General features: G+C 50.3%; 1 protein-coding gene across 6 annotated transcripts in view; it reads right to left on the bottom strand.

Moving 5' to 3' along the window:
* The window catches only part of TIAM1 (TIAM Rac1 associated GEF 1), a 127,749-nt gene that overhangs the window by 64,738 nt on the left and 39,152 nt on the right, over nucleotides 1–23,859 (bottom strand). For 3 of the 6 annotated variants that reach the window (XM_042038073.1, XM_042038068.1, XM_042038069.1), the window contains one exon: nucleotides 4,483–5,465. In XM_042038073.1, the coding sequence (XP_041894007.1) occupies nucleotides 4,483–5,454 (972 nt within the window). In that variant the 5' untranslated portion in view covers nucleotides 5,455–5,465. Of the gene's footprint in view, nucleotides 1–4,482; nucleotides 5,466–10,410; nucleotides 10,590–10,684; nucleotides 10,749–23,859 lie in introns of those variants that run through there. The other 3 variants (XM_042038071.1, XM_042038070.1, XM_042038072.1) reach the window with 2 other exon arrangements.

The following is a 23,859-nucleotide window of genomic DNA, read 5'->3' on the forward strand; positions in this document are numbered from 1 at the left end:
TCCTTGCACAGGAAGACTGCAACCTCTGATCTGCTGGCTTTGGGAAGAATGCCCCGGAGGAAAAGTCACCCCATACTCTCTCTCTTTTCCTGAGCAGCTGGTATTTGGGGAACAAGGTACTGGGCTGGATGGTGCTTCCATGGGATTGACCCAGTGTAGTCTATTTTGAGGCTATATCCTCTAAGCCACAAAAAGATTTTGTGAAAAAGTTTTACACAACTTAAAACCAAGTATCAGCTCTCTGGAGTTTAGCCATCCTACAGAACATAATGGAACACAATAACCAGTTACAAAATTCCCTGAGATAGTAAAAAAAAATCATATCAACTGGAAACATTGTCTAATTTTAGACCGGCTTCTCTGCACATCCTGATCTAATTCCCACAAAACCCTTGGTTTCATCTCCTGCATATTCTGCAAAACTTTATATGTAGGACTTTTTTAAGATTTCAGATCCCAAATTCCTGCAAGCTACCTAGAGAAGCCTAAAAATAGTAATAAATTTGAAAATTGGACAAAAGGGGATTTAACACGCCTAGGGCTGGTGCTGAAGCCAGTGCAGCTTCCAAGTGAGTCGGGCAGGAAGTTTGTTCCTCTCCCCCACCTCAGCTTCACAAGGAATATGGAATAAGGAGGTGGCAAGACAGGCTTGGAAGGGGCACACAGCCACATCTCAAGGTTTTCATCCCTTAATTCATAGAATCACAGAAGGGTTGGGTTGGAAGGGATCTTAAACCCCATATTTAATTCCACCCCGTGCCGTGGCAGGGACACCTTCCACTATCCCAGGTTGCTCCAAGCCCCATCCAATCTGGCCTTGGACACTTGCAGGGATTCAGGGGCAGCCACAGCTTCTCTGGCAAATTCCCTTCTTGAAATGTCAGTTAGGGCTCATAACAGCAGGGGAGCATGGGGTACATTTGTCCCTGAACATCTACCAGGAGAAGGAGGAGGAAGGAGTCTCCTGCAGGCAGATGTTTAGCTGCCACAGGACACAACAGGGCCGCTAAACAAAATCTGGATCCCACAAAACAGCCTGTGGGATCCTGGGGATCTCACAGCCCACAGTCAGAACGAGCTGTATCCAACCAGTGCTTTCTCCCTTCCAGGAAAAATGGGTGCAAATGTCAGCCAATTAAGCCCTTTCCACCTACACCACATCAGCTCCAAAAGTCAAACACGATCCCAGCAGAGCTCCCCGGGAAGTCTCGCTCAGCAGAGCTGAACCCTTAATGGCACAATGTTGGGAAAAGCAGAACTGCTGCGTGGGTGCCCCAGAGCCACCCTGTGAGCTCTAATCACTTGTGCATATTGAATATAATTGTGTCTCCATAGGAAAAAGCTCCCTTCAATTAGTGGAGAGTGACTCCCACCGTTCAATTTAAGGTTTAAATTTGGACAGGGGGAGATTTTCTTCTCTGTTTTGGGTGTGTTGGTGTTTTTCCCTTTAATGTAAACCACGTGCTTGCAAAGAACCCACGGATGAGGCATCAGAACAAAACACGTGCAGCCAGGATTCTGGCCCCTTCTTTCTGGGATGCATTTTCCCAAGAGCACTGGTCAGCACAGTCCAGAAAGTACAGCTAGTGACACTTGCAGCAAATTAACTTACAGAAACCGTGATGGTGTTCGGGCATGCAGCTGAGCATGCATGGAACAACGGCAGGAACCAAACACCAGGGCACAAGGCCTTCTGGCAGGGACCTCTTTAGGGACTAAACTAGTCAAATATCACCTACCAGTGACCATCAGACCCTTCCAGCACTTCTAGCACCAGGGCAGCTGAGACTAAACAAACAGGCAGATATCCCAGCTACAGCTTTCCAAAAAGTGGAAAAACACCCCAACCCACTGGCAAACACAACCCCAAATTCTTGTGAGGACTGGCAACAGGGATCTGGGCAGAAACCTCACTCCAGGCTAGGAGAATCCATTAGGTGACTCTGCACTGTAACGCCACAGAGCAGTGACACCTCACTGGCCCAGAGGCCAAGAGGGAAAACTCTGTCCAACACCACATTACGCTTGGCCCTGGGTCACCTTTGTGTGGTGTCCTCATGGCCCTAAGATGCAACAATTATTTCGTGGGAGTGGGATGGGGAGAGGCACTTTAAAAGGCTGCTCAAAACACAAGTTTATAGCAGGAAGTGTTTTCCAGCACATGGACACACATGCCAGGCTCCGGGGCAATGGGGTCATCAAGAGTAGGAAGATACAAGTGCCAAAAGACTGGGAGGGCAGAGGGAAACGAAACTGCCCCAAAGGTGCCCAAGTGGCACCTGGCACAGCCCAGCACAGTGCCAAAGAGCACAGCAAGAGCAGGGCAGTGACACAGCCTCAGCTCCCACCAGGCTCCACTTCACACCAGCGCTGAGGAGGCAAGAAGAGCAAAGTGTGAGACACTGCTGGACTGGGGACCTGGTGCAGACACAGATTGGTCACTTCCCTCCTCTCACCCCATCAAAGCCACCTCATCAGGCTCACCAAGGAACTCCTTTCACTTTGTGTGCAAATTTGGCCTTCATTTCTGCCTTTTTAAACACATAATGACAGGCATTTCCCTAAGCCTGCTCAGGCTAGGCTGGGGCTGACATGACTTCATTTCTGACAACTATCTTATTCTTACAGGCTGCTGCTGGGATTAAAGACTTGGGAGGAGGAATTTTGACCTTTGCAAAGCTTTAATTTTGTTGAATTTATCCATGGTAATAATCACTGCTAAGACTCCTTAGAGCCATCATCTCCAGTCTCAGGAGATGCATCTAGTGAAACCAGCCCCACTAAATTATTTCCCTGGGTATGGCTGAGGCCTCACAAAAAACGACTTAAATTCCAGACTTTCACTACATGCCTCGGAGGAATCTCCTGAATGCCAGGATAGGCACCGAGAAGGAAAACAAATGCTTGGCCGTTCATCACCGACTCCATTCTCTTTTTCCTTAAATACACTCAAAAGCGGACTGCAGGCAGCAGTTGTACCCAACAGTCTTCAGGAAAGTTGTTGGGTCCAAGGCTGCCAAAACCCGTCTATTCTTTTTTGTTGTTGTTGTTTTCTCTTGCTTTTTATCCCGCGCTGGCGCACCAAAGGCTTTTCACCTCCGAGAGCACAGAGCTGATCCTGAAGAACAAAGCTGCAGTTGTGGGACGCTGCAGCATCTGTTTTGGCATGTCAGCTTTATATTTAGCAGCAGCCCATCTCCACAGATCAAGCACAGCCAGGAAGTCCCTGAGCAGCCCCATCCCAGCAGCTCCCACGAGTCAGTGTCAGCGGAGGGGGGCACAGGCCCCTGGAGCCCTCCAGGAGCTGTTTGCTGCCCAGCCTGAGATGTCCTGCCAGCAGCTCAGGGAGCAAGCAGCAGGCCGTGCACTGGCTGGCCTCTGACCCTGACCAGTGTGCAGCTCTCCCCTTTTTCTGGGTCAGGCACACGGTGCACAACACGCACAGGACGAGCCAGGCAATGACATCAGGGGAGCAGCCCTGCCCCATCCCTGCTCTGTGTCCCCAGGCCATGTTTCTGAGCCATTTCTAGAGAACGGTGCCCGTCAAACACACCGCTGCCAGCTCTTCCACCAGGCAGCTGGATGGACCTCTGCTCTCAGAAGATCCAAATGAACTCACATGGAGCACAATCTGCCCACAACTTGTGCGCCAGGCATGGCTGGGAGAGGAGGGCAGGGTCTGAAGCTCCTTTCTGCTCCTCTATACAAGCCATCTGCCACTGAACTGCCAGCAGAACCACTGCCTGCAGCCCGAGGCAGGAACTCCATCAGGCAGGACAGGGTAAAGCAGGGCAGCATGTGGGAAAGCTCCAGGATCACAGGCCTGGTGTTTGGAGTGCAGGAGGGGCACCTGACAGCGAACCTCCTCTTGACTCTGTGCTGTCCCTGGCTCAGCGAAGCAGCATCTTCCCCATACGTCTCCAGGCGCCATCATTTCTTAGTTTACAGCAGGCCTGGCAGCGCCAGTGCTGTTTCGGGGAGATGTTTTGCACAGACATGAGCATCAGCTAATTAGAAGAGTGAAATTTTAGCCCAGTGAGTGTTTAGCACAGAGGGGAAACACTGACAGGTTTTTCCTTTGCCTCCAGCCACGGGTGTAGGCAGGGAAGGGTGACAAGGCAGGGAGGGCAGAAGGGGGGACACAACTCTGCAGTGGAGTGATCAGTTTTGGCAGCTACCCTGGGAAAAAAGGCACCGTCAGCACTGCAAAACACGCAGGGAAATCTTCTGCTGGCAAATGCAGATTTCCCTTTCCCAGAGGCAGTGAAGAGTGGAAAAGGTCCAAGGAGGGCTGCAGATAAAGAAGGGACAGTGATGGAATCGAGCCAGCTCTGGAGACCAGCTAGTTCAGCTCTCTCCTCAAAACAGCTCTCTGCTTGGAAAGGGGGTGTTGAAGGAAAACACGGCCTGGGAGAACCCGGAAAACCTTCATCTACAGACCGAGCCCAGCAAATGCCAAATCACGGAAGAAAACTGCCTTACCTGGGTGGTTTTCGCCCTTCTGCCTTGCATGCTGCTGCTATGGCTCATCTGGGGGTTGGTGGCCCCTTCGGAAAGGCAGTGGGACTTCCTGCAGGGGAGCGTGTTGTAGTTACTGTAGGAGGAGGGCGCGTCCTCGGTGGTAACCGATGCCATCTTATGGCTCCCGAGCTCCGGGATGTCGGACACCAGGTTCCGGCAGTACCCTCCAAAGGCGTTCCGGGGGCCACCGTTGATGGCGGCACCAGGGGTTTTGGGGGAATACAAGTCACTCATGGAGTTGGCCCGCTGGCAGGCAACCAGGGGCTGGGGGCTGCCGCCGGCGTCCGGGCCCTGCGCTGCCTCGGCGTCCTTCTCCTCGGCCAGGCCCAGGATCTCCTCGTTGCTGGTCAAGTGCTCCTGGCTGAGGTCGGACAGCGAGAACTCCAGGCTGTCCTCGCGCCAGATGTCGGCCGACTTGGAGCGCTTCTTCTTGAAGCTGGCCGCGTCCATGAAGGCGGTGCCGTTGGCCGCGTAGCGCAGCGCCCGCCCGTCGCCCTCGGCCAGGAAGGGCGGCTCGTCCCCGTAGAGCCGGCTCTCCTCCGAGTCGGGCATGCTGTGCACGGAGGCGGCCGTCAGCACCGTGCTGCTGTCCACGCTGGGCGTCACCGACGAGTCCGTGTGGTAGGACACGGGGCGCAGGCCCATGTCCACGCGCTCCACCCACATGGGGCTGCCGAAGTCCTCCAGGTTGGCCTCGGCGGCGAAGGGCTCCAGGCCGTTCTCGGCCAGCGACTGCGGGATGCTGGGCGTGCTGCTGGAGCGTGTGCTCACCTCCGAGTTGCGGTGGATGATCTTTCCCGAGGACGCGTGGCGCATGCGGCGCGAGGCCTTGCTGGAGAGGCGCAGCGAGCGCGACGTGTGCTTGCGGCCCAGCCCCGGCTGCTTGTCCCCGTAGAAGGCATGCTCCACGCTCTGGCTCTCTGCGTTCCCCATGGCGTCACGGTCTGCAAGGGCACACAGCGGGCGCCGTTAGGGGAGGGAGGCACGCAGACACCCCAACACACCAAAAACCGCTCTTTGATTTAATTAATCACTGAACCTGTCCCAAAACCTACACCACAGATACTCGCAGGGCCTGCTCGACTGCAGCAATAATCCCACAGAATTAATTAAGGGAGCCAGCAGCTGTACCAGTGAACTTAGAAGTACAGTTAAATCAGAACGCAGCAAACAGCCAGACAGCTCTGCTGGTGCAAATGAAGAGCACAGAAGAGGGAAGGACTGAACCTTCGAGATCGGAGTGAACTGGAACCAGTTTAGCACCACAGTGCCATCTCAGCTCTGCACACAGTCGCCTGACTCTCAACGTCGGCATCGTCATTCCAGCCAACAAACTCAAAAAATCAACAGCTATTGTTTATCTGCAGGTAACAAAATGCTGAAAAGTAGAGGGATGTACATCTTTAGCTGAGATTTCACCTTTTTTTTTGGCTAGGAACTGCAAAGTGAAGCACCAAAGAGCAAAGTACAAATCTACCCGTTTGGCAGCAAGCTAATGACAGGTTTGATTCCTGGAACAAAAAAACTGCAACATTAAGCAGGTACAGAGAGCCCCACACAAGAAAGCCATATTATGAAAAATCAACTAGCATGAGTGACTCAGACTATACAAAAATAACCTCTCCTTCCCACTCCCTCTGAAGCAGATAAGTAGATCTGAGCTCTTTGATCTGAGCTGGAACACAGGGACGGGGTTTGTGTCCCCAGCCCCAGCCCCAGCCTCCTGCATTATTCAGCTGTGCACGTCCCGCCGTGGAACAGGTTTCCCATCCAGGAGGTGGGAGTGATGATCTGATTCAATCTTGGAAAACACTTTGAGGTCTGTGATCTCACTCAACAAATGTCAGAAATATTTTATCAGTAGTACTGGGTCCTTCCTTCTGGCCTGACGGCAAGAAGAATAAGAAAAGTAAATGCCAAAGTTCAAAATTAAACAGGAGATCCTGAATTACACACAAGGCAATTATATAGAGAAAAATACTTCATCAATCTTGAAAAGAAGTTCCAAGACAAAACTTCTTTGTTTTGAGGTATTTCCATTAGTTCTGGTTGAAAACAAAAAAATCTGCTATGACATTCAAATAATCTGGAGTTTTTGATTTCTTGGGGCCATTTCCTGTCCTTTGCAAGGATGCTGATGGGTACTGAGCCAAACACTGGCAGAATGAATGCGACCACGTATTTTCCCTCGCTATGTATATACACACCACTGCTGCTGCACAGAACTGACTTAGCCCTACATGAATACATGGAAAGTGAGGAACTGATGGCACTAAACAACGGGACAGCATGGCAGAACTGAACTCTGCAGTGACACTTCTGACCACAGCCAGAGGACTGTGCCCCTGCTCCTCTACCCAGAAAAGCTGCTCATGGCTGAGGCTAGAAGTCTGTTCAGTGCTGGAGCAACAGACAACACCATAAGTATCTGGGCATTTCTGTATTGAGCATAAATACAACTGCATGTGAAGTAAACTACAGCAGAAAGTGCCCTACGTCTACTGAAATGAATGGCAGAACTCCCTTTGGCTGCCATGACTTGTTTAGAAAAATAAATGCACTGAAGAAAGGGCAGGTTTAAATCTAAAAAAAAAAAAAAAAAAAAAAGACAGCTTTATCAATCCCTAGACAAGGGTTTACTATCTCCTAAGACCTACAGCTCTTTGGTATAAACTGAAAAACCATCATCCAGCTTTTGCCTGTGGAACATTTTAAAGCACAAAACCTGCATCTTTTCTTCTGCAGACATCTAAAGCCAGGCCTCAATGCTTCCGTCCTGCAGAAGAAACCCTCTCAGCACAATGCTTTCACTGCTTTGGTTCTGAGCTGCTTGCTGACCACTCTTCTATCCGGCAGGATATCCACCGGCTGCACAGCCCAGCAGAGCCTGCAGCCATTCATCCCCAGTCTCCAGCCATCCCTTCTCAATCTGTGTAAGGAGAATGAATAGTTCTAAAAATCCTCTTGAAACCTGGAATGATTCTTTACCTTCCGACCACACCAAGCAAGATTTCCCCCAGCCAGAAAAGCAACAGGACCACAAACGGCTTGGTGAGGAAAGGAGCAGCAGCTCGGGCTGCATCCGGTGAGGAAATCACACTCTCCTGGAAGGAGGGAACTCTTCTCTCCACAGAAGGAATGTTTAGGGAGTGATTTCACACAATGAAGTATCTGCTAGAGACTGGCAAGAAGTGTCAGACTTCAAAGTAAAGAGCTGACCCTTTTTAATTCTGTGGATTGGGGCTTTGGGTGAGGACACTTGCAAATCCACAGACTGCTATCGGTGAGCCCATACCTCACTCCTTCGCCCTGGAAAGGCCCTGCCTAATCCCGCTGAATTCCCGGCTGCAGAGTTGCAGGAATGCTGGCCAGTGGGTGCAAGAGTGCTGCAGGCAGTGCAGCTGATCCAGCTGCAGCCATGCAAGACAGTGCCATCCCCGAGGTTTGTCACCATCCCCTGGCAGAGCCCATCTCCCCTGGGAGATGCAGGACACACGTCGGGTGGGACAGTCAATCCCAGCAGGTCAAGCTGAGGGGGTCCTCTGAAACGGACCCTCATCCTGCCTTCTCACCCCCTCGGCATTGCTGGCTGAGCATTTCCACCAGTTAGCCTGAACCAATTCAAGTGCTCCTGCAGCAGAGTCCACTAAAACAGCAGAAATTAAATCCCGGGGGGGGGGGGGGGGGGGGGAAAAAAAAGCCAAAAAAAAAGAGTTTATTAGTTAGGTTTTGCTGAGCTAGCAAGTTGGCCTGGCACGTGCAAGAGGCAGCACAAGGGTGCCTGTCTGGGGACGCAGCGGGGACAGGACGGGACAGTGTGTCCGGAGGGTGATGCAGCAGCCAGGAGGAGGGACAGTGATGGCACCTCCTCAGCTTTTGGCAGCAGGGGAGCTGTGAGGTGAGCTCAGGCAGCTGTGGAAAGGCAGCCCTGAGAGGGGAATTGGCACTGCCGCAGACACCGCAGACGCGGCATCCTCGGCGAGCGGGAGCTGCGCAGGCGAGGGGAGCCCCAGCCTCCCCCTCCCACGGGCCACAGCAGACACCCTGGGGCAACAGCGTCTCAAACTGCTCAGCTACAACCGCCAGATGCTGCCTGTCTGTGGCTTAACTGCATTTAGCACACTCAATGAAAAAAATCTGTATCAAATTAAGAAAATGAGTAATGTTAACGGGAGCTGCACGCAAGTGCTGGTAGGACAAAGGCTCCCCTTGTTACCTCGGCTGCTAAATGCAAAGGCCACCATTAAAGACCCATCAAGGTACCACCAGGATATGACACAGATCAAGTGTGACACATCTCCATGCTTTAGGCAGGTCCATCCCGTCGTGGCGTCGGGAATCTGCTGTGCATTACCCTGAACCTCGCAGAGATCAGTGGCTGTCTAACACAGCACAACTGGCTGGACGCTTTTCAGCAGAAAACGTTGATTCATCAAAACCCAAACTTTTTGTGGGAATAGAGGGCCTTTGACGAAATCTTTCTCTCTGGGAGGGAGAGGTTTGAAAAGCAAAGCAGGGAGACAGGCACGTCTCCTGGAAGTGGCACCAGCGCCGTGACTCAGGCGCTCGCCGAAGACACGGAAGATCCAGATTTGTATCTGCAGCCCGAGCCAGGCAAATGAGGGGTGACAACTCCTTCCTCCACATCCTCAAAGAGTGGCCTGACCATCCACACTGGGAAAGGGCTCTCTCTCCCAGAAAACCCGCTCCTTCCTGGTTCGGCGCAGGGAAAATGTCAAAATTGTGGTGACTTCAAGAAAGTCACCTTTAAGCCAGCTTGCACATCAAGGGACAGGACAGGGGGCTGAGAGGTGTTTTTTGAAAGCTCAAACTTAAGACTGACATCAAGATTAGGCTGCCAGAAGGAAGAACACAAATTTTGCAGCAAAGCACAGAAAAAACAGTGTTTCCTACACCGTGTGCCCTGGAAAAGCACACTGACCTCCAGCTGAACTGCTGAGGTTTTGCTGGATGAGTCTTACATGAAATGGTTACACATAAATTGTATCACATTCTAGATGACCACTGATGATGGCCCACTCAAAGAACATAATTCCCTTTAAAAACAGTCATTTTCCTTCCTCTTCCCCTACCCATGATATTAAATTATTTCTCAAAATAATTACAAACCCAGAATACTCATTTCAATAAAACCTAAGCTACTAACTCTTAAACTTGCAAAAGATTGGACCACTGGATTCCAGAAGCATATCTGAAAAATATTAGATTTCCAACCAAATTTGAAGCACCTCACAAGACAACAGATTGCAAATTTAAAATTAGATTCTAGTGGGAGGCCCTGGTGACAAATCTGTATTTTTCTCCTGGAGTGTAGCTCCAAGGCTGTGAGAACCAGAACAATGATCAAATCCACAGCGGGCAGTGAGCCTACAGAAATAAACTTCTGCTAAAATCTGACAGCCAACAACAAAGATTTTTACTGAACTCACCAGAACCACATAGAAAAATGTACAAGACTAATAACCAAGTGTGAACACACACATTTTACTGTAATTAAAATGTGCCTTTTCAAAAGGGCAAGAGAGAGGCTGAAATTCCACAGAAAGCCTTTGAGTTTCTCGGAAACTCCAGCGGCATATTTCATTGTTTTCACATCAGAACCTCTTAACCAGGCACTTTGTTTTTGTGAGCCGCTCTCACATGTGTTAAAGCACGGGATGGACTCCAGAAAGGCCCTGCAGGCAATTCGAGCAAGAGGGGGAGGGAGGGAGGGAGGAAGGGATGTCACCAGGAGCTGCCTGACAGCCATAGAAAAGACCCGGTGCTGCCAAGCCGGGATACCCAGAACATGCAGCTCATGCCCTTCCCCTCCCCAGCATCCCACAGCACGGCCAAGTCCTACAGAAACACACAGGGACGCACATGTACCTTCCGAGGCAGTCCCGGTATCCAGCGCAACCTTTCCCCAGAGAGATGTGGCATTTAGAGGTATAGAATTGCAAATGACCCCAAAATGAGCAGTTACTGGGACTGCAGAAGCTGTCAGCACCTGCCACTCAGCGACTCCATTACTCCCGCGTCAGAGTCTATGACTACATGCCAAAAACCTGGGGAGAAAGGGGAGAAAAACAAATCAGACAAAGGGTTAGCAGTGAGGGCTGTACAGGAGCATCTTCTGCCGGGGCCTGTCATCAGCACTTACCTAAGGAGCACTGGGCAGTACAGCACGGAATGCTGTGCTCAAATTCGGATGATGGAATCTGATGGTGGCAGAATAAATGAAAAACCCAGTCAAGCACCGCCGGCCCCAACCACAGGACGTGGAGAGTTCCTCTTCCCACAGCTCTGCACAATCAATATCCCCCTGGACTTTAACATTCCCTTGCTGAGGCCAGTCTGTCTCAGCTCAGGGCCAAAACCACACCTGCATCTGAAGACAACCACCAAGAGAGGCACCTTCCAACAAGGCAGGGCTGAACTCCTGGCAGCAAGGGGAACCCAACCGCCCAGGAGACGCTGGAAGGCCTCAGAGGAGACCTCTCTGCAGACTGTCTCATTTATGGAAAGGGCTGTTTTCCAGGCAGGGATTTCATTACCATTTTCTAAGGGCGAATCAGACATTGGGGCAGAGCATTTACATCTGGTTTTTGTGAGCAAGGAAAGGATTCTCAGGTTAATTGTGCTCACAAAGGTGCAGATACAAGAGACCAGTCTGTGCTTACCTAGACCTGAGACAAGTCCTAAGGACATTCCTCAAGTCAGACACAGAGCTCGTGTGGGTACCAAATCCCAGCCCTTTCCAGGCCTGGTACCACTGGTGAGCTCCCTTGCAAAGAGCCCAGCTCAAGTCCAGGCCTGGGAGAGGCTGAATGCGCTTCCCAATCCAGCTCTCACCCAACTGCCCCTTCTCCCAGCCAAGCACCGGCACTGAAACATCACCTCAACACTGCACAGACTTGGGAGAGTTATAAACTTCTCCACAAGTCCCAGGGAACAAAAACCAGGGGAGGGATTACCGCTGCCCTTCATGTTCTTAGAGCTGCTTGGCAGGGAAAGTGTGATCCTCGCTCTTGGCTGGATTCTCAAAAGAAATCAGAGTCATTGGCTCTATTTAAAATGAAAAATATTCTCGTTTTCTTTCTCTTCCTTCATGTTCCCTTCTTTGCTCCCCACCTCCCCCTCTCCCCCCAAGCTGTTGGTTGAGATCTGAAAAGCAGTTCATGAATTGCTCAGGAGCTGGCAGAAATTAATAAAATGAAGCTCATTTATATTGAAATGGACTCATTATCATGCCAGCTGCCAATAATTTCCAAGAGGGGAATCTTGCTGACAAAAAAGGTCCTACAGGCAAGAGGTTTCCCACCTGCACCCACCGCATGGGGAGCAACCCTGCTACATGCACTCCTCACCTCCCAGGAAAAGGAATTGGGACCATCTCTGTTCAGATCCGCCTGCTACTGCCCCAAAAAAACCTGACCAAAAGAAGAACAAAAGAGACACAGCCAAGCATTTTATCAGATTTTCCACCCTGACGTGGCTGTTAAGGAGTTTGTAACTCAGTAAAATCTGCTCCGGGGTGACACAAACTTTGGTCACTCCCCTGAGAAACCAACTCCAGCGCAGCCCGTTCCGCACACCGCCTGTGCTCCTCCAGCAAAACCCCTTCTCTCCTGGCAGTCCTTGGTTAGAAAGGGGATGTTTGCACCTGGATCCCGCATTATCCAAATCCTCACGCTGCTGCAGTACATCTGAAGGGCTGGCAGCATCCTCTGCCACAAACAGCTGAGTCCTGGGCGCACACAGCTCCTCCAGAAGACAAGGATTTATCATCACCCATCAACTCTTTGCTGAAAAGTTTTGCTCCCATCAACTTTTACAACTCTGACAGTCCTTCCTAAATTAAACCAATTCATACTTTTCAAGAAGACTATCAGTTTTTCATATTTTGTCTGACATTAATATGCACTGGAACAGTCCTCAGTGTCTTGGTTCATTCCAACAGCCTAGGCTCTGTCACAGCAGAAGTTCTGGAGTTCTGAAGCAGCCTCCAGCAAAGCCTTCCTTCTAGCAAGGCCTTGGAAGGTCCAAAGGGGCAAAAAGTGATGTCCATGCTCCTCATTCAGCAGGAAGGGCGGAAGTAACACGAGCACAGCCCCATCACTTCCTTTCCAGCACAGAGCCCTTTCTGGACATGTCTGCTCCTCTGGATGCTCCCGTGGAGACTGGCTGAGGGGGAAGCTGACCAGTGACCCACCAGTCTGTTCTCGGGGGAGATGGACAACTGTAAACATTGACACATGGAACAATTGGTCTAACTAAAAGAAAAAAAATCAAATAAAGATTTTCAAACTTCTACACTCGAGACAAGACCTCCCCTGTTAGCGTCAACTGCTCCCGACACACTCAGACACAGCCCTGGTGCATGCGAGCCAACGCCTGCACACGTCAGTGCAGCTCCCTGCATCCTTTGAAGGTCTGCAAGCAGCACAGCTGTATTTACTGCACAGCCACAAAGCAGTGTCTCCACAAACCAGGCCAAGGAGCTCCCACAGGGCTCATTGTGCCGCCAGTCCCGGCCGGGGGAGCGCAGGAAACCTGCACGGACGGATTAAACACAGAGCAAGGAAGTAGAACAGATTAAAAGAGCACCTTGTTACTCTTCACATCTGCTACCTGCGATTCCAGGTACAGCATGAGCTCTGACTTTTACATGCTGGAGCAGTTTGCAATGCCCAGAGTTTGGGAGAAAAATCCAGCACACCTGTTTTCTTTTTGCTCGCAGACACCTGACAAGAACATTAATAGATGAAAAATATGGAAGCTGCAAGCTTTCTAAAGGCCTCCTTTTCAAAGCACAACCCTTCCTTTCCAGTACGAAAAAAATCAGTATGCAAATATATCTCCTTGTCCAGTGAACAGGAAAAGCTGGCGAAAAGGACGACAGCTCTCTTTCAATTCTATTTTTACTTTTTCATTTTGTGAGGCATTATTTTTGTCAGATTTCAAATGCAATCAGTTGGTTGTTAAGTAAATCTTCATCCAGTTTGGAGAAGCCCTCGGCAACTCTACCATCAAGCATCAGGATGTACGTACAGAGACAGGAAGTAGTAGTCATTCCATACAGAAACCATTCAATATTCATCAGCGGCTCTGAGCTGTATTCCCCACCCACGATCCCAGTTCCACGCCACTGTAACTCCAGTGTTTGATCCCATCTCCTGAAATGGAGAATCAGGCCCTTTAGTTGTGACTGGAGGCCACATTTTGCTAGTTAATAGTTAGTTAGCTAATATGAATTGCTGCTGAAATCAGTGCAGCCAATGCCCTGCCCTGAGACCGAGGTAAATGCTCTGCTGTGCTCCACGGTTCCGGTGGCCTGACAGCTCTGGCTCTCCCATCCCATCCCCCTGGGCTGCCCTCTGCAAAACAGAACCCACAGGAGATGGAGCGCAGAATATCCTGAGCTGGAAGGGACCCACGAAGATCAGAGTCCAGCTCTGGCCCTGCACAGACACCCCAACAATCCTCCAGACCCTTCACCATCCTTGTATCCCTCCTTCGGATGCTCTTCAATAGTTTTAGACCCTTCTTAAACTGTGGTGCCCAAACTGCCCCCACACCTCAAGGCAAGGCCGCACCAGCGATGGATCCATGGATGGATGGATGGATGGATGGATGGAGAAGAGACTGCTCTATGCCCAGGTCTTGGTTCAGAAATGCAATTCAGAAAATCTCCAAGCTTCCCCGCTCTTGATCTAGACACTGAGCCCCGAGACCAACTTTAGAGGATGGCAGAAGCTGGTTGACTTTTAAAGTAGTGAAAATAAATGACAAACATGCTCTTCTCTGTGTTTTCTTTCTATGACATTTAAAATGTCATAGAAGCCTTTTGTTTGTGAGAAAAATTAATTTCAAACCAAGCATGGCTTATACTACCTGTTGAGGAGACTGGCAGCTCCTGAAACTGGAGTCTGATGACAATGGCCATCCAGGAAGGTGGGGGATCCATCCATACATCCCCAAGAACGGGCCGGCAGAGCTGGAATTGCAAAACCTCTTTGCAAGCGTCTCGCTAACGCGCAACCTCCGTGTCTGTCACGGCTGGGAGAACAATGCTGGTGATCCTCCAGATGAAGAGGAGGGCAATGAAAAATAAACCCACATTCCCTTTGAGAAGAACTCCTAAAGGGGAAGGTGTGGGAAGCCCTGCTCCTCCAGCTGGAGCACCACCCCTATGACAATTTCCAAGGGAGGGAAGAATAGGCAAAAAGAGAGGGAGGGAGGGAGGTTTGTCAAGAGACCATAAACCTCCACAGAGCCAACAGTCAGCCATCCCCAAATCCCAGCTACAGGAAACAAAACCAGGAGCACAGCACTGACAAAGCACCGTAGGGCCTTGGCAATAAATTAATGGAAGAGCAGAGCAGGTAGCCCAAGGGAAAGCCCCCTCTCCAGGGTTTCTCTATTTATAGAGGGGATGTGAATAATTGACACGGTTGTGGGTTTCTTTGTTTTTCAAACACTTTTACAACTATCTGAGCATGCTTTAACTCCTTCTCCTTCCCTTCCCTTTTATTTTTAATGGTGGGAAAATCCCCCTGTCTACCCTGGGGGGAATCTGCAAGGTTTTACACGTTTCCAGCAAAGGGCAGAGTAGGGGGAGGATTCTAATTTCAGATTATCAGACATAAGCAAATCTATGGGAAGCCACGAGGGCAACTCCCTGCAGCCTGTGGGGCAGACTAAACCCAGCCACGAGGGAACTGTGGGGAAGAAGGAGCCCACTTGGCCTCCATGGAGGCAACAAGGACTGCATGGACATTTATATGATACTTTAAAAAATGAAAGAATTCCCAAAACGCAGCTGAAATAAAAAATAAGGTGTGGCTTGTTTATTTACCTTTAGGTTCTATGTTATTGTTATTACACTTTGCTTGAAAAGGGCTTTCTGCTTGTGCCAAATGAGCAGAGAACTGCTGATACACAGCAAGGGTGGGATGAGCCAAATGCACTAAAAAGACTGAGAAGTAACAAGAAAATATTCAGGCCAGGAGACAGAGCTCCAAATGGATCTGTGGAAGCTCTCACTGTACAGCCAAGGACACAGAAGAACCACCCAGCACCACAGGCTCCAGCAATAAAAACTGAAACCCTTGGCTTGAGTGACCAAGGAGACAGGATGTGAAGGATTAAAATGTTGTGGAAAAAAATTAAGAGCAATAATTGTGGTAGGGGGAATTGGAGAGGAAGTGCTTAGTGTATCTCCTCATTTCAGCACTGAGGTAAGTAATCTGATTTTCAAGCAATGCCAAAGACCTCACACAGATCATTAAGATGGTGCCTGAGATACGAAGTATCTAATTTTAGATACTCTGACTTAAGTACTAGGGAGGGATTCCAGAGGTCTACGGAAAAACCAGTGTGAAACACAACTTGGGCAAAATCACAGTGAGCAGCGCTCTCCCATCCTGGTCCCTCTCTCTCTCTGAGGGAGCACGAGGAACCTCACTGAGCACCAAAGCTGTGTCAGGTTCCTCAATTACTGCTTTAGAGTCAGGAGAAAGGACAGAAGAATAACTTCCGTGCCGAGGCCACAAGGAAAGCATAATAAGGAAAAGGATTGAAGCAAAGGATGTCCTTTGCAGATGACAGCCTGCCTTGCACAAGTTTTGGCACCAGGGTCTCTCTGTGAGCTTGTGCTTTTACATCAGCAGCGCTCAGGACTCGGCCTTCACTGAAAGTGCACTGCGGTGGGATGGAGAGGCCGGCAGCTGCAGCACTGCAGGGCAGGGCTGGATTCCTGCTGCCAGGCTCTTCAGAGCTCCTTCTCTCTGTGAACACAGCACTCCCATCACCTGCAGAAAGACCCTACACAGCCACATCTCCAGTGGGAAAGGGCACTGGGGGACTGAGGAGGAAAGATGCATTCAACCCGCAGAGAGCATGCAGTGAACACCCTAAACTTCCCAAAACCGGGAGTTTATTGCCTGATGTGTCAGTGACAGCATGGACACAATTCTCTGGTGGGACAGGGACAAGTGAAGAGCCCAAAGCCAGGACTCCCCACAGGACTCCCACCCTCCACCTGCTCCAAGCGCTCCTGCCGCAGCTGCTGGACATGATGGGAGCAACAAAAAGGAGCCCAGGGTGAAGCCGAACTTCCCCAATCCTGACTGGAAATCCTAACTCCTGTTTAATCAGAGCCTGCGAGGAGGCAGGCGAGCAGATGCCCAAGTGGCTGCTGTGTTCACCTCCTGCTATCAGCCCCAACAGAGCAGCTTTCCCAGCCAGGCGTTGCCATCACACAGCCCCGTTCCTCCAGCAGGGAGAGAAGGAGAAACCACGAATGCAAAGCTCGGCTGGTCTGTACCAGCTTGGCACCGCTGAAGGTAAATCAAGCATTCAGGTTTTATCTTGCACGTCCTGACAGAGCCTGATGGCTTCAGCTTATCTGGGCTGACCGGTTTCAGTCACGACTCAGTCCATCACATCTCCTGACACGGCTCTTCCCCGAGGGAGGAACACACAACCCCAGGGCCACATGCCGGCTGTTGCTTCTTTAATTAAGAGGGGACAAAACGCATGAGGGATGGGAATCCTAGGAGAAGACACCCCCGGGGCTCAGGGGGTGAGCCCCCACCCTGGGAAGAGGTGGGCAGGGAGCAGAGCCGGAGAAAGGACGGATCAGCAAACGCTCTGGAGAGGAAAAGCCAGAACTACCAAAAGCCAGGCTGAGGCCACCACTGATACCCATCAGCTCTGAGTGTGGCCTCCAAATAAAATGAAGGCTTTGCCTCCTTTTCCAGGGAGTGCATGGAAGGGGGAGAGACACATGAATCACCACATCTGAGGTTATCAGGAGCAAAATCCAGAGTTTAAAATTTGCCAGTCAGCAGCAGCTTTCAATCTGCATCCCAAAACTATGAGAGAAGCAACCACAGGGATACGGGCAAGAATTTTCATATTAAAACCTGCAGATCAGGATCCTGCCTGGGACTGCAGAACAAGCAATCCCAGCAGTGATGTATCCATCTGTCTGTCAAGGGAATGCAAGGCTGGAGAGCACAGCTGGGAGATGGAACAGGGAATGACATGGGAAGAAATGGGAAACTAAATAATTTCTGCCTGCTACTCTTGATCACTCCCTGCAAGAAGATGACCCATATTCCAGAGGAGGAAAGGCAGAAGACACCTTTCCAGGAAACGACTAATGGAGCTGAAGATGACAAAAACTGGCACAGGAATTACGATCTACATAAGAAACTTTGCACAGAGGTTGTGCTGAGAAGACAATTACCTCACTCGAGCTTTTTCATGTTTCCAATGACAACACATAAAAAGAAATGTGACGGTGACTTGTGCTGAGGACACAAAGCTGGAAGAAGTCACGGTACAGAGCAGACCTTTTGTCTCATACTGATCCCAGAGGACCATGAGCTCCCAGTGTGGCACTGATGCCAAGAAAAGCAAAGGTAAATCAAAGGATGGACCAAGCAGGACCTGCCCAGCAGAAGCAGGAGTGACTGATGCTGCAGAAGACACTGACCTCATCTGGAACACCACGTGCAACCCTCACTGTGGCCAAGGTTAGCACAGATCAGACACCTTCAGCAAAAGCAAGGCCAGAGTGAAGCTTCACTCCAAGAGGAGTTCAGAGCAACAAAACTGCTGTCAAACAGAACACAAGCAGAGAGGCAGCCGAGCAGTGCCTCCAGCTGGAGGGTTCAGCCCTAGACTCCTGACCAGCCTCGGTGGGACCCACGGATCACAGCTCCACCGAGGGACAGAGCTCGTCCTTCCCAAACTCAAGCTGTTCCTGAGCAATAGGAAAAAACAACAACAAATCCTCCACAGTTTGGCAGCACCACAGTTGGTCCAGGTCCTCCCCTGGCTTTGCAATCTGTGGTCAATAAGAGGAGAATGTTGTTGCTGGCACACAGGAGCTGCCTGTGAGCAGCACCCAGCAGCAGTGCCAGGTGAGCAGCTGCAGGGCTTGTACCTGTGAGCTCCCGACATCCTGCACAGGACACTGCCAAAAACAGCTTCAGTTGAGTTCTCCCTTGAAAATGACTCAAAAAGTAGTGCCAGAGAAGGAGCAAGGAGAGAGGTTCCAAATCCTGCTCAGCACCAGGCTCTCGCTGCCTTTTCAGGCAGTTACTGCCAGGTATAGTCACAGAAACAAAACACTGAGCTAAAGTATGAAGAAATGGGACTTTTTTTAGCATTCTAAAGTATGTGTCAGAAATGCAAACTCCTCATAAAACAGCAGCTATGCCTCCTCCAAATGCCAGGCTGGTGAAGTATCAGCCACAGCATCAAACAAAAGCACAGTAAATCTACATGGCACTTTACTGACTGGACACGGCACTCAGTGCTCTGGGCTGGTGAAAAGGTGGGGATGGGGCACAGCGTGGACTCCATGACCTCAGAGGTCTTTTCCAACCTCAGTGATCCTGTGATCGGTACTTTCAGCAGCAGCAAGTGCCATTCCATCATTCCAGTGCCTGACGTTGGCCCAAAAGAGCCCTGGAAGAAAATGACCAGTCTCCTCTTTACATTTAAAGAGCAGCAGATGATTTTAGTGGCTGAGAAAGCCACTGGTATTTTTCGTGGCATCATTCCCAGGCCAAATGAAAACAAACCCTGCAGCAGATGCGCACACACAGTGTATCTGTGGACACACTGCCCAGAGCCACCTTGCCTGTCTTACAAGGGAATTACTCAGCCCACCTGAGCTCACAGCAGCTCCTGAATTCACCCAAATGGCTTCTGTCCCCCAGCAGAGCCACCTCCAAGCTGCAGGCAAGTCCAGCCATTCCCAATAAATTCCCAGCAATGTTTTTGTCTGCATACCCCCAGTGAGTTACTGGTTAAAGCACTTTTACTCAAAAGGGTATTAAAAATAACATCAGGGACCAGGAATTTCCTCTTGAGACATGCTTTTCCTCCCTCCTGAGCCAAAGCCACCAGGAGAGGTGAGTCTCCTGTGCCTTCCACTCCACCAGCAGCCACAGCCACATCTCCACACTGATCCTACAGATCCAGGCCAGAAGCAGTAATTTTTTTTCTGCAGCAAGTGGATGCACCCCAGAGACAAAGTGACTGCTGCCATTTTCAAGGGAAGGCCTTTAAAGAGGGGACAAAAGAGAGAAGCAAAGGACACGTTTACAGCAGAGCTACACAAAGACTGAGTGGCTCTGCACCAGCCCTTGCATCTGTTTTTGGAAGGCAATAACCTTTGTGCCAGTTCAGGGGGTTTTACCTTGAAATTTTCAGATCTCTACTACAGAGTCTGCCCTACAGGTGCTCTGGAGACTTCTGGATGTTTTGCCATCAGTCTTGTTCTGAGACGATCCCCTTATCACACATCATTGATGGGCTGTACATGCTTTCAAGTCACCCATGAGTGATATCAAAATATTTCAAATGCAATTCCCTTCTTTTCTTGTTTTCTTAGTTGTTTTCCACCACTTTTCAGAGCTGACATACCTACATGAAAAGAGGGGGAGGAGGCAAAAAGAAAATGTATTTTGCACTTCATTATTTACAGTTTTCAATCAACTCCTACAAAACCTTTCTCAAGATGTTATTCCTTGTACATTAAAGGAGGAAGAACAGCTCTGTGCAGTGCAGGAATCACAGGACACTGAGGCCAGATCTACATGACAAATATTTGCCAGCACAGCTGTATTCACTGCTGTGATGGGACACAACCTCTGACCGTGCCTGCAGAGGCCCCTGCAATATGGTTACAGGAGCAAAATTATGATGTGACTTCTAGTAACACATCTTTTTTTTTCAGTCCCAAAGAAAACCAAGCTCCAAAGAAGCTCCTCCAGCAGCAGCACTGCTTTGCTGGCGTGACGCAGCAACACAAACGCTCCCAGTTTTTCCGATGGCTTCCCATCTGCAGGGCTGCACCAGGGATGGGCAGAGCCCTGGGCTCTGTCGGGGAAGCAGAAGTGTCTCCCTCCCTCCCTGCAGAGTGCTGACTGCAGCCTTTCCTTCCAAGGGAGCTGCCAAGCCCCTGCACATGGGGCAGCTTGGAACAAGCCGCCACACGAGCGGCCCGGCGAGCTTCCGCCTGCACAACAGCAGCTCTAAACACCCTGCCCAAGAGCCACACTGCAATCAGGGCAAAATTCACCCAGGGGGCTCTGGATCGGGCCCCCAAAGAAGTGACGAGGTTTGAGGAGTGGCACACAGAACCAAAAAGCTCAGCCTGGCTTCTGACATCTCTGAACTGCAGTGGGAAATCTTGCTCTGCCTCATGCACGAAAGGGTCACACCGAGAAGGAAAAGGCCAAAGGGAACAAAGAACAGAGGGGAAAAATCTCAGAGAAACAAGATGCTGTTTCTCTGGCTTTTCCACACACCATTTCCTCAGGGGTCATTTTTAGCACCTTTTCTTTGACTCGCAGCCCCCTCACCAGCCGGGCCAGCTCCACTCGCCCCTCTCAGGGGCTGTTCCTGGCTACAGCGAAGGCTCCTTCTCCTCTTCCTCCTCCTTCCCTTCTCCCTGCTCTGTCCCAGGAGACCCAACAGTGCCAGTGAGAAGGAGGAGAAGGAGGAGGAGGAGGAAGCAAAGGCAGTTCTCTGACACCTCCCAGCACCACCCCAGGTCACAGTCCCTGTCTCACTTTCCCATTAAAATAAAAAAGTGCCCTTCAAAAGAAACTCACAATAAGTCCTGAAAACACCCTTGGTAACAACTTCAGTATAATTTTTTAAAATACCTGAAATTCTCCCAGCCAAGCACCCAAAAAGCAGCTAAATACTCCCTCTGCAACAAGTGTTCATTGCTCTGAGCTTCAGGGAGCCAAAGGAAGGCAGCACAGGCTGGAGAAATCCATCCCTCCTGGTGCCATCTGTAAGGCTGCAATTAGCTACCAGTATTTCTGCAACCCTATATAGTGTAGCAAACAGAAAATCCATTAACTGGGACATTTTTGTGGGATTTCTGTCGGTTTCCTTGTTCCAGAGGCTTATATTTATAAAAGATACAAAAACCTGACGGCTTCCTTATTTCAGTGTTTCATGAAGATCCAACCAACTTTCAGGGTTCAATTCAGCTTTAATTATTAGATTAATAATTATGTAAACAGGCAGTAAATTCCTTTTAAAGACAATAAAAACATTTGCAGAGTAAGTTAATGTTCAGAAGCAGAGCGATGCTCCTCCAAGCATCGCCCAAAATCCCACTGCACCAATTAATATCGGGATATTGTTTAGCCTGACCATTTACCAGCACAGCAGGTCACGAGGGAGGAGTAATTTAAACCAGCCGTGGAATGGCTTTGAAATGAGACAAATAAACTGCTACAGTGATGGCTGGAAATGTGGTTTGAGGCCCATTTCCACCACCCCCACTCCCCGTGAGCTCTGCTTTACCTGAGGAGCTGCAATGACCTCACTGGGCAGCAGGACAGGGGGAAAAGGGGGCTCTTGGCACAGACCTCATTCCCTGGATGGGGTGGTGGGGTGGGAAAAGGGGTCAACAGCAAGCACCCTGGTGAGGAGGGCCACAGGGATGTGGGTACCATGCCTTGAGTGCCACGCCTTGAGTGCCACAGGGGAAGAGGAGAGCCCCTCGACCACCTCACCCCTCTCCATCTCCGACCAGCCCCCAGGGGACAGGGCTGTGATCACAAGGAACCAGGCACTGAGGTTTGGCACGTCCTCCCTACGCCCAGCTGTGGGAAAGGAGGGAAGCACTCCATTATCACTCCTCACACAGGTTTTAACATGCCTCAACTTATTCTCTGCCTCTTAAAAAACCCAAACAAGCCATGAAAAGGAATGTATAATCACCTGGCAGGGCACCTCTCTGCTCCAGCTTGCAGGCTCTGCCCCACCATGTTCTTTTCCCAGCCCAACATGACTTGTGAAACATTTTACACAATGGGCACCTCGAACTTTTCAAGGGAAACAACTTCCAGCCCCATTGGCAGAACAGGCTGAGGGCTCCTGACAAGGAAACATGCCCCACTGGGATGTGGACATGGAGGTGAAATGAAGAAGAACAACGGTTTGTTTAGGCAGGAGATGTGGCAAATGCTGGCCAAGTGGCATCCGAGTGCATCCCAGGCTCTGGGGGAACCCTTTCAGCACCACAAAACCCCACCTGGGCGGCTGTGCCCGACGACACTGCAGCACGGGCATGCAGATGCCAGCAGGGAAAAGCTTTCCCAGGAGCAGCTCAGCTGTGGGCAGGCAGGAAGCTGTGCCAGCACTGCCGACTCCAACAGCCGCGTCCCGTGGAGCCGCTTGCAAAAACTGGAGCTTCATTTGGGGCACGAAACACTGAGAAAATCCCAACCCGGGAGGCAGCCAACAAGATCTGGAATATCAGAATCCCAGATTCGTGGAATGGTTTGGGTTGGAAGGGACCTTAAAGCTTATCCAGTGCCAGCCCCTAACAGGAACAAGGACACCTCCCACTGTCCCAGGTGGCTCCAAGCCCCGTCCAGCCTGGCCTTGGACACTGCCAGGGATGCAGGGGCAGCCACAGGGAGGGAAAAAGGATTGTAGTTAATCCTCCCAACAAACAGAAAGGCTGGGAGAACGCTGGGAAGGTTCAGTGTGAGGATGTGTCCCTGCTCCCAGGGCTCAGCAGGGTTAATAACCTGCTCTTCTCACAGCCCCACATGTAAATACACAATTTCGGGGCACAGGGCCGCCGCTGTGAGTTGATGCTCAATAGTTCCATTTTAGTTTTCCTCCTTAAGGCCTGACTTCCAACTGCATTCTGAAAAGGAAACAAGTCCTGGACTTGTTTGAACAAGTGGGTAACACCTGCTCCAGGCTTTTGGCTTTACTGCATTGTCTGGGGTTTGGGGTTTGTTCTTTAAAGCCCAACCTAACAGGCTTAGGGGAAAAAAAGAAAGGCCCATAACCAGTTTCAAGAGTAAGAGAGAAAAAGACTTCATTCATTCACTCCTTTGTTTTCAGAAAACCTACCCTGACATTTCTTTGCCAATACATCAGGAAAACTGCAGCAAATGCAAACACAGGCAGGATGGTGCTTCAAAGGGAGAAGGTACAGCCCTGCTTTGGCTCCAGTTTCTCCTGACCCAGCCTCTATTCTGGGATATTTCTGTATCAGTGAGCTCGTTTTACTGGAACTCTTAACAAGCAGGGAAGACACGGCAGCATCCCGCCTGCCAAGTGCTATTTGTTTATGCAAGATTTCCAGAATCCATCTTCTTTTCTTCCCCAGAAACATGCTGTACACTCAGAAGGAAGACATTGAAGTGTCATCATGTGAGAGCTGGGCAGAGCTGAGCCGTGCTGGAGTGGGAACCCGCTTCAGCAGACTCCGGAGACACTTCCATCCCAACGCTCACGTGACTGGAGTTCTGCACAGTCCCGCCGGGC

This window comes from Corvus kubaryi, unplaced genomic scaffold (genome assembly GCF_017639235.1).
Source record: "Corvus kubaryi isolate FWS band 111438036 unplaced genomic scaffold, C.kubaryi_AGA036_p1.0 37391, whole genome shotgun sequence".
In the NCBI taxonomy this organism is placed as follows: Eukaryota; Metazoa; Chordata; class Aves; order Passeriformes; family Corvidae; genus Corvus; species Corvus kubaryi.